Consider the following 10,398-nt stretch of genomic DNA (forward strand, 5'->3'; position numbering starts at 1 on the left):
GGGAAATGAAATAGTTGATGGGATGTTTTGTCCCCACACTTTACGGCCAGTCAGATATCACGTGCGCTCATATTACCGTCATTACTGCAGAGCTGCGGAGGCGGGACGGCGAAGCAGGAACACTTTGGGAGACAGTTGTTTGGTTGGGAAATATGAGGTGAGTTTATCTGCTTCAAAAAAAAGCCCGCTCAAATAACCTAACAATAGCTATAAATGAACTTTCTGCTTACTATAGAAAGCTAAAAATACGTTTCAAATGCCAGTTTAAAAGTTAAGCCTCAGAAATGATCAAGTATTATTCCCTTTTTGTCGATGACATTTAACGAAGTTACTGCAAAACCCCTCGTGCGCAGGTCTGCCATGCTGGCGCTTCTTCTCCCCTTGATTCTGACAGCAGGAAGTGACGTCAGCACTGGGAGAGCGGTAGAGAAGAAGAAGCCCAACTTTGTTCTCATGATGGTGGATGACCTCGGAATTGGGGATATAGGTTGCTATGGCAACAACACAATCAGGTAAAGACCGACCATGTGTTGGTGTGTGAAGCACCCCATGTATCAACACTTAATGAAATGTGCTCCATGGCTGCAGGACTCCTAACATAGACAGACTTGCTTCAGAGGGAGTAAAACTGACCCAGCACATTGCTGCAGCTCCTCTCTGCAGCCCAAGCCGGGCTGCTTTCATGACGGGGCGGTATGCTGTTCGCTCAGGTGTGCCTGTTTAGTCCATCCAAATACATTCTCACCATATCTTTTTGATTATTTTAATTTGAAATATGTTTTTGTATTGCACAGGAATGGCCAGCACAGGCCGCGTGCAGGTGCTGTTGTTCCTCGGAGGTTCAGGAGGACTTCCAGCCGGTGAGACAACCTTTGCCAAGAGGCTGCAGCAACAGGGATACTCCACTGGCCTAATAGGTGTGTTTTGTGGAATAAATAAAGCTTTTTTTATGTATGTTGAGTAAAAAATTACAATAAAACCTTATATGGTTGCAGAAGGCATAAGTTGTGAAATCATGAATTTACAAGCACTGGCAGCACATAAAAACAATGAATTTTATTAGTAGCATGCTTTATGTAGATCAGCCAACCTAATGTTTAAAGACCCGCTCCAATCATGCTTTGATCTATTGTTAAAGTGTTCCCAGTGCTCTTAAGATTATGAGTATGGTGTTTTAAGGCAAAATCTAAAAAAAATTAGTTTCTGCAGAGCAGAAGAAACATTAGAAATTCACCTCCGACTTGTGGATGGAAGCATTGACGTGGAGTAAACCCGCCTCTCCTTCCCATCATCCATCTGTTTACACTCTCTACTGCTAGCTTATAGCGCCGCACACCTCCAACCAAACATTAGCTGTTGTAACAAAAATATTCAAGCTATCCAGCTGCACAGTTTTGAGCCAGATGCCAGCTCAGACAAGAAAAAAGGAAGATGAATCTATTTGTCTGCAAGAGCAGAGAGTTTGTAGCTTGCAGCTATAGATTCTCTGTTACAAATATTCTCTGTTTTTCCAATTGCATTTTGTTTTTGCTTCCTGATTTACAACAATTTAAAAATATATATAAGAAATGTAATTTTAAACTTAATTTTCTTTATATTAAATCAAATCAAGGCACTTTTCATTCAAAATGAAATACAGGGTGCTGCATACCAAAAATAAACAACATAAAACAATGTAAAAATATCTAAAAACCAGGTTAAGAAGATAGGTATTTTCTTTAAAACATCCATGCCCTGCATCCCTCAGATTCTTTGGCAGACTTTCCAAAAGTAAGGGCCATAATGCTGAAAAAATTCCTCTCCTTAGGTTTTGGTTTTTACAATCGGAATGGTTAGTAGACCAGAGCCAGGAGATGTCAGGGTCCACGAGGGTTCATATTTTACTAAAAGGTCTGAGAGATAAGAAGGCGCCAGGCCGTTAAGACATTTAAAAACCATTAAAAGTATCTTAAAATCAATCCTGAAGCATATGGGGAGTCAATGCAGGGATTTTAAAATAGGAGTGAAGTCACTAAGCAGAATTCTAGAGAAACTGAAAGTTCTTAGTGGAATTATTTGGTAAACCAGAAAGCAGGGAGTTACAAAAATCCATTCTAATCATGATCAAATGTAACTACTGTGTCATGAGAAAACATGTTAAAAACACCCAACACATGATTTTCATCAGAGTGGGTCTTTAAGATGGTGAAGTAGTGTGTTGTAAATTGTTTAGGTCTGCTCATCTTTTTGTTATATTGGATCTGCAGTAATCCTCATTCATGTTATTGTTTGTGTACAGGTAAATGGCACTTAGGTGTGAACTGTGAATCCAGAGGGGATCACTGTCATCACCCAAACCAGCATGGCTTCAGCTACTTCTATGGCCTGCCGTTCACTTTGTTTAATGATTGTGTGCCTGGAGAGGGCAAAGACGTACTGGTGGATCTCCAGCAAACACTCCAGCATCTTACCCTTTTGTTTGCAGTTGGACTTCTTACTATGGTATGTTTTTTTGTCCTTTTGCAGTTAAAGAAAATCAACACCTCAAAGTAAATTCACTAAACACCCATCCTGCTGAGTTGTGGGATCTTTAAAGGCAAGAACTGCACACAAAAGCAAATATAAGATATGCTTTTGTTGCCAGACAACATGGAGGAAATTGGAAAACAAAGAGCTGTTGTGCTATTCACCCCAAAGCGAAACAACTGAGCAATAGCTTAGACATGTGCCAAAGGGATTGAAAGAACATTGAGAACAGAAGGTGGAGTTGTGAAACTCACAGTCACGCCAGCCTTTAAGATGTCTTCAAACAATCATCATACTGAAGTAAAATCAGTTTGTTACATAGAAACAGTGGAAATAGGTAGGAAGAGGATTGTGGGGAAAAGGGGTTTTTTAAGTTTTGTGTTATCTGGCAAAATATTAGAACAAACTCTAACAATGAAACATGTGAGTCAACTATAAAGATTCAAAGCTAGTTTCAGTTCTTAAATGGATTCAAGTGAATTTTCTAACTTCAGAGCTAAACACATTATAACAGCTGCTTTTAATGGTAGTTTCACTCTTTGGAAGGAGAAAACTGCCTTAGTGTGTGACGCCACCTAGTGGCCTTTTCCAGAAAAACTCAAAAATCTAACAGCACAACAGTGAAGTAAACAAAACGTCAGTACAGTACAAGATCTGGAGCTTGTAATCGGATTCATATATTGATTTATCAATGCTGTGTGTATCTGCAGGTGTTCGTCCGTGTGAGCGGTCTTCTTGAGGTCAGCCTCTGGTTTCTGGTGCTGCTTTTCTTTCTTGGTTTGGTAGCCGCCGCCGTGTGGTATGTGCCTTTTGCGCTCCTGCAAACTTGGAACTGCATCCTCATGAGGAACCAAGAGGTCATCGAGCAGCCCATGACAGTGGAAACACTACCCCAGAGGTTGCTGGGTGAAGCACAGGATTTCATAAAAAGGTAGGGACAAAACCGATGGCTTTATTTGCAGCTATCCCAAACTTTGAAAAATATTCACAATTTTTGTTAGAGAATTACATGCACGGTAAAAAAAATGCATGGAGGCTGATATTTGTAATTGGTGATTTTATCTTTATAAAATGTTTTTTATTCATGCAGGAGTTTAAGGATTCGTCTGTTTTCCTCCTTTTTTTCAGGAATGCTGATCGTCCATTCCTCCTCTTCTTCTCTTTGGCCCACATTCACACGCCACTGTTCAAAAGTCCAGCCTTCACTGGCAAGAGTCGCCATGGTCGCTATGGTGACAATCTAGAGGAGGTGGACTGGATCATTGGTAATTAGAGTTTGTAAAGCGACATTCATGCGTGTATTGAGGAACTATCGGGCTTCATGTCATTTGTTTTGATCAAACTCACTTTTGCAGGTAAAGTAAGAGACACTGTGGATTCTCTCGGCTTGGCCAACAACACCCTGATGTATTTTACATCGGACCACGGTGGACACCTGGAGGATTCCGACCCCCACATTGGGCAAAAAGGAGGATGGAATGGAATATATAAAGGTGCTTAAGGTGTTAGGATTTGTTTATATGGAAAAACACGTATTCTTAAATTTAAGTTCTTTATTTTTTCTGTGCGGCGTCCAGGTGGGAAGGCTATGGGAGGCTGGGAAGGAGGGATTAGGGTACCTGGGATCTTCCGGTGGCCCGGCCGTCTGGCAGCAGGAAGAGTGGTGGAAGAACCCACAAGCCTTATGGACCTGTACCCCACCCTGAAGTATCTAGCTGGGGACAAACAACCAGATAGGTGCAAATATCCCTCTCAAGTCCACAGTGTTTGTTAAATTGGTTAAGTTAATAGAAAAAAACAGTCTGGTGAAATTATACACATATACAAAATCACAGTGTAATTTTCTACAATCATTTCTGTTATTGTTGCTGAATATTTTTCTTTAGAAATCTGTGTGGTATCTACTCTTACTTTCTCTGTACTGTATTTTTCCAGAGAAATTGATGGCTACAACCTCATGCCTCTGCTGGAAGGGAAAGCTGTGCAATCAGAGCACGAATTCATGTTCCATTACTGTGGCATCTACCTCAATGCAGTGCGCTGGCACCCCCTTGGCAGTGAGTTTGCACACGTATTCCCTCACATTCACATCTTTGATTTTCATTTAGTATGTGACATTTGTAGAAAGTCAAAAATCTGTCACTTTTGTGATGCATTATGACAGACTTCCACAGATGTAAAATTTTTATTCATGGACTGTAGATGCATTATAATGCAACAGTGTTCTCATTTTTCTGCTAAATTTGTTGTAGCTGTTTCATTTCTGTTTCATCGTATCTTAGAAAAAATAATCTGCCGAGCCTAATTTGGATGTTACATTTGTATCAAAAGTAAAAACACTAATATGAATATTTCTATAGAGGTCTGAAGCCTATTCCAGATTTATCTAATATAATTCAGCAGGATTTTAGAAGTTCAAAATTGCTTAAACAAAAAATAAAATCTTCAAAAATGAATGGATGTAACACCTTTTGCTACTTTTTGGGCTTTTTGAGTGACTTTTCCCTAAATCATGTTTAAATCATTCTCTAAATCGCAGTTTTTATTATATTTAGCTAAAAACGCAGAGACATTCCTTGACTGCTGTTTCATTTTTTGTTTTTTAGCCTTGCTAACAACCTTATTTTTTTAAGTATTCTATTGATTCTTTTTTTTTATATAATCCTAAAAATAAATAAAAGTATTTGGTCGTCGTAATGCATTACTGTGTTTTCAGGCTTTGGAAGCAAACATCTATTTAGCAAATCTTTTGGTCATTTGACGTTATCAGTTTTAAGTTGTGATTATATGAACTCTGTTAAAAGAAAGCTGCTCTTATTGATATAAATTGTAAGTCAAATTTGTATCTATTCTTGGCCACTCACACTTAAGAGTGTCTTCACTAAATTAAACTACAACCATCACGTTTGACTGATTCTCAAGAGGATTTTAAAGAGTTTTTCTGTCACATTTCCTGATATTCTTACATATTTGTTGACATCACTGCATGCTGTATTTGATTCAGGCGACTCCGTCTTCAAGGTGCACTTCTTCACCCCAAACTTCTCTCCACCTGGAGCTGGTGGATGCTATGACACAAAGGTTTGCCTTTGCCACGGCGATCATGTGACGCACCACAACCCCCCACTTCTGTTTGATCTTTTCCATGACCCCTCAGAGTCCCGCCCCCTGACTCCAGATACTGAACCTCGTTACGCTGAAGTCCTTGAGCGGACTGCCAAAGCCGTAATGAGACATCGGAGCACTCTTCCACCAAAAATGACATCCGCTGGCGGTGCTTCACAGGCCAGCACAGATGTGCACGGTGTTCAAAACCAAATGACTTGGGAAAAGATTCTCTGGAGACCCTGGCTGCAGCCCTGCTGTGGGACTTTTCCGTTCTGTGGATGCAAAGAGGATGAAGCTATTTATGAGAGCAAAGCAGCATAGTTTTGGTTTGGTCAGCAGTTACACTTTTTTAAGCATATCTTTTACAAATCAGGGATTTTTCACTTGTTTTAGCAATTTTATTTTTTTATTTTACTAGCAAATTCAATCTATTTTTACTTTAAAAAAAGCACTTTACAACTGAGGGACCAACATGTTGTACAGGTTAACAGAAGCAAAAAGAAAAAATACATGCTAAATTGAACTTAAAAGGTCTGGTTATTGAATAATCACTCCCATTTTTACACTGGACTGTTTAAAATTAGAAGAAAATTAGGTGAAATTTGACCAAATCAATGAAAGATGTACGGGCTTTTTACTGCTTACTGAACAGGAAATAATCACAAAAAAAGAGATTTAAAGTCAAACTCAGGCTCACACAGTTCTCAATAGACCTTTGACCAAAGTAGAGAAGAAAAGGAAAGAAGCTGCAGTATTACAGAAAAGTGCTTTTCCATTCAAAAATGCCATAGGCTTGCTTCAGCCCTCTTTTTTTTTTCTCAAACAGCAGACAGTGGCTGCCCTCTTTTATCTGTAGCAGATCAATAAACGGCTCAATGTTAGAAGAGAGATATAGCTGGGTACTTAGTATTGACGGTTAAAAAAATCACACCCATTTAAAAGTCATTATTGTTATAGTACAAAGTATTGATCAGAACCAAAATGTGAATAACATTATTAGGGTTTTTTCTCATTAAAAACTCACTGTTTTGTTTGACGTTTTACTGTGTGAGGCCTTGATTTCTTTAGGCTTTCTTTCAATTTATTAAGGCATGAATTATTCCTTACCTTCACATAAAATCTACAAACAATCTTTGTTCACGAATGTACACACTTTTTTGTTTATTTAAACTAATTTTTGCTTTTTAAATAACTATTTTTGCTGAGATCCTCATGTTTAACTGTTGAGATAAGTTTGATTGGAGTTACTTTGTGGCTGTTTATTTTCAAATACCTGAAATTGAAAGGAAGAAAAATTTAATCACAATTTGTTTTTAGTTCTCATTTGATAATGAGTCAATAGTTGTTTATTTAAAAATAAAATACAAAAAATATGTTTTTGTATTTTATGCATTAGACATCAAAGTTCTATTGTGTTTAACTATAAAAAAACACATTTACCACTCAATTATTGAAGATTGCTGTGACTTTTCCAGTGTTTAGTTTGTAAAGTGAGCAGTAGGGATGAAACAAAACACTATCTTCATGATTTGGTTCAAACCTTTTTGTTTTGGTTTGATTTATAATTTGTGTATTACAAAACAACAACAAAAATTAGAAAAACTATTTTCTGAAATTTGCTAATAAGTGAATAATTTAAAAAAAAATCCTTCAGTTGACACATACTAAGCCTGGTGTAATGTAATAAAACAAATAATAAATCCTTCTTACACATGTGTTTTACTGGTATGCAGTTGGCAGCAAACACCTGAGAATTGTGGAATTCCCAGTAAGCAGATTTTTCATGCAGTCATATTTAAGTCTTTTTGAGCAGGGAGGAAAAAATCCTTTAGGAAGCAGTTAAAGCTTTCCACCACTAGGGGGCAAAGTCAAACTGTGATTGAGACAAGAGAACATAGCAAAATTTCATTTCTGTCTCTGTGCTTTATGACCCCATTAATACAGGTTATAATGGCTTAATTAGTTGTAGTCTGCTATTTTTTCTTTTACTAAAAAGTTAACTATTGCTTTTTTATTCATTTGACTTGAAACTTTTATTTTTTTTTATTCAAATGTGCAAAGCTTTTGGTGACACAGCAACACTTTTCAATTGAAGTGTAAGATTGACAGGATGCATAAACACTGGTTGACCTAACTGACACCTTTTGGGTCCTCAGATCTTGAATAATGAAGGACTGCTTAATATTGTGTGAACCTATGCATCATCAGTGTCATCACAATTTATTCTCATCATCTTCAAGATTGCCTCCCTCCAGCAATGGCTGACTGTCAAAGCACCCTAGTTTGCAACAGCAGCAGCCCATAATTAATCTGCTTCCTGTGTTTTCTCTTCCTAGCTCCTCTCTGCCTCTGCTCATTCTTTTTGTCCTCCTCTCCTTTGCCTCCCCCCTCCGGCAAAAATTGCACTCGCATTTGTAAGTGAGGAGAGAAGTTTCATCATCATCATTATCACTGTAATCGCTGCCATCATGGTCACAGTATTTACCCCCCGCCCTCAACCACCACCCCCCCAGCAGAGTCCCGTTCATCAAACTCTCCATAAGTTCATTACAGTAGCCACTTCCAGTACAGCTGGAACAGTAAATCATCAGGTTGGCCATACATAACCGCGTTTGGCTGTACATCAGAGTTAAAGATGGCTTGTGGGGTTAGAATGTTTCTGGCTGTACATCTTGTCACACACATGCCAGGCTGTGTCCGTACATTAACCGTGCAGGAACTGGAATCTGTGCGCCGGCGTGAATGCACAACCATGTTCATGAGCAAGCATGCACACGGTATATCACTTGGTTTTGAACAGATCAGTGGTTTTCTGTAAAGGTCAGTGTTTCATGGCATGTCGTAAAGCATTCTTTACAACCCTCCGTTTGACACCCACAAATGCACATGGAGCATGAGAAGAGAGGATTGGGGTATGGCAGCTTAAACAAACTGCTCTCCTTCATCACAAACAGAAGTAGTTATGGTTTTGTTTTTTTTCACAGATGTATATATGGCATCATGGCTAAATCAACTCTGCAAAGAAGCTGTATACACTCAGTAGTATGGGAGTCATAAATTTTGCTCTAAAGACCCATTCTGGTGAAAATTGTGTCTTTAACATGTTCCTGTGGCATTTTTCTTTTTGTGGAGAACATGTATAAAGAAAATTACCGTTAGGCTTAGAATTGTGTTTCTGAGTATTTCTGTTTTCAAATAGTTGAGAATCAGGAGCAGATGCAAAAGTGAAGTTTGAAAAAAAGTGTATATGTGATGTAGTATCTACCATGGCAACCTCTCCGCTCAAAAAACCCATTGACTTCTATTGAAACAGACGGCTATTATTCGGTTATTCTGTTTGTCAGAATAACTATTCTTGGTCTTTTAACATGTTCTTCATAAACCTATTTTTTTTCACAATATATTTTCTTTATAGCAAGGTATTCAAGTTATAACTGGCCAATCAGATGCCTCAGTAAGAGCATGTAGTGCTCCTCCTTCAACATTCAAAGAGTTTGATTGACAGATTCTCCCTTAGCTCGCTTTCAATTGAAGAGGTGTGGCTTTTCAACAAGCTCATTCTAGATTTGCAAGAGTGGTTGACATAGAAACGATGACTCATACCAACTTGAACCAATAACTGCCTACTAATATCATCTGGTCCCAAAATGGTGAAGTCTATGCCGCAGAAAAATGGCGACTAAATTGACTTCATTCCATTGGAAACAGAGGTTGGCTTTTCTATAGGTGAAGTCACAGCCTTGCTTTGTCCATCTCTATATTTGTCAATGGGTAAACCAAACACACATTTTTAGTTGTATTTATTTAATCTACACTTATAATCCTTTCATCTCTGGGAATCTGTTAAATAATTGGAGTGGGGTGTGGTAGCAAAAATGTACTTGAGTAAAAGCTATTTAGGCAAAATGGAATTAATTGGGCCAAGAGAAAAATATAAAGAGTAGAACTATCAGACAAAATCATCTTTGAAGCATTGAGTAATGGTTTAAATGTGGTTTTGAGGTATTATTTTAAAATTTTAGTACTCAAGCAGCCCTTTGTTTACATTTTTCGAGCAACAATAGAGTCTTTGTCGATAAGAAATCTACAGCACTAAGAATATAGTGATAGTAACAATTCTTGTCATACATTTATCCCAAGCCAAAGTATAAGCATCATAATGCTGTGAAATTACTTTTGGTGTAATACTTCAAAAGGAAATTTGGTAAATGTAATGCCACCTCCTCCACCTCTGGAAATAATCAATGACACATAATTTTACAATGTGACACCTTCTACTTTAAGTCTTGTCAAGGTGCTTGGTAGTTTCTTCACTCAATCACACACTTCCGAATATAAACACGGCCTTTCCTGGAAATCAATCCTGCTATTTAGTTGGACTATTTTTATATGTAACTGCAGCATCTTTTCATTACGGTTTCCTTTTATTGAAGATGCAGTATCATAGCATTTATTTCTGCGAAAGGTCAAATTACATTATATAAGAGTATGTATTCTGGCAGCAATAATGAGAGAGCCGGACGACTGTTGAGTCCTTTCCAACACATCCCTGACATTTACAGTACAGCTGAGGTCTGGTCAGTCTGTTGATGTCTTCTCATCCAGTCTATCCACTCTGATTAGAGACTCACACATTTTTGCTTTGATGAACACAGATGATGTTTAGATGATAGTTTACACACCCTACATTCAGAAAGCTTTGTTCGCTACATGTTATGGGCTGAGACTCTCTTATAGTGAGCTTTCAGGCCGGTCAGGGTGTTATAATTGCTATTTCAAGGATGT

General features: G+C 38.1%; 1 protein-coding gene and 1 long non-coding RNA gene across 2 annotated transcripts in view; one reads left to right on the forward strand and one right to left on the reverse strand.

Annotated features, from left to right (window-relative positions):
• The window catches only part of LOC118597905, a 24,153-nt gene extending 23,974 nt beyond the window's left edge, over window positions 1-179 (reverse strand). The window contains exon 1 of the long non-coding RNA XR_004946910.1: window positions 77-179. This is a non-coding gene — a long non-coding RNA (uncharacterized LOC118597905). The remainder of the gene's footprint in view (window positions 1-76) is intronic.
• On the forward strand, window positions 7-7,154 carry arsh (arylsulfatase H). The gene is made up of 11 exons (XM_024286232.2): window positions 7-157; window positions 354-512; window positions 589-710; window positions 795-917; window positions 2,279-2,481; window positions 3,216-3,436; window positions 3,634-3,770; window positions 3,861-3,998; window positions 4,083-4,242; window positions 4,441-4,562; window positions 5,510-7,154. Exons 1-11 carry the CDS (start codon window positions 18-20, stop codon window positions 5,932-5,934), a joined length of 1,950 nt encoding a protein of 649 aa, XP_024142000.1. The 5' UTR covers window positions 7-17; the 3' UTR covers window positions 5,935-7,154.
• Window positions 7,155-10,398: the final 3,244 nt, after the last annotated feature.

The sequence above is a fragment of the Oryzias melastigma genome, linkage group LG21 (assembly GCF_002922805.2).
Source record: "Oryzias melastigma strain HK-1 linkage group LG21, ASM292280v2, whole genome shotgun sequence".
In the NCBI taxonomy this organism is placed as follows: Eukaryota; Metazoa; Chordata; class Actinopteri; order Beloniformes; family Adrianichthyidae; genus Oryzias; species Oryzias melastigma.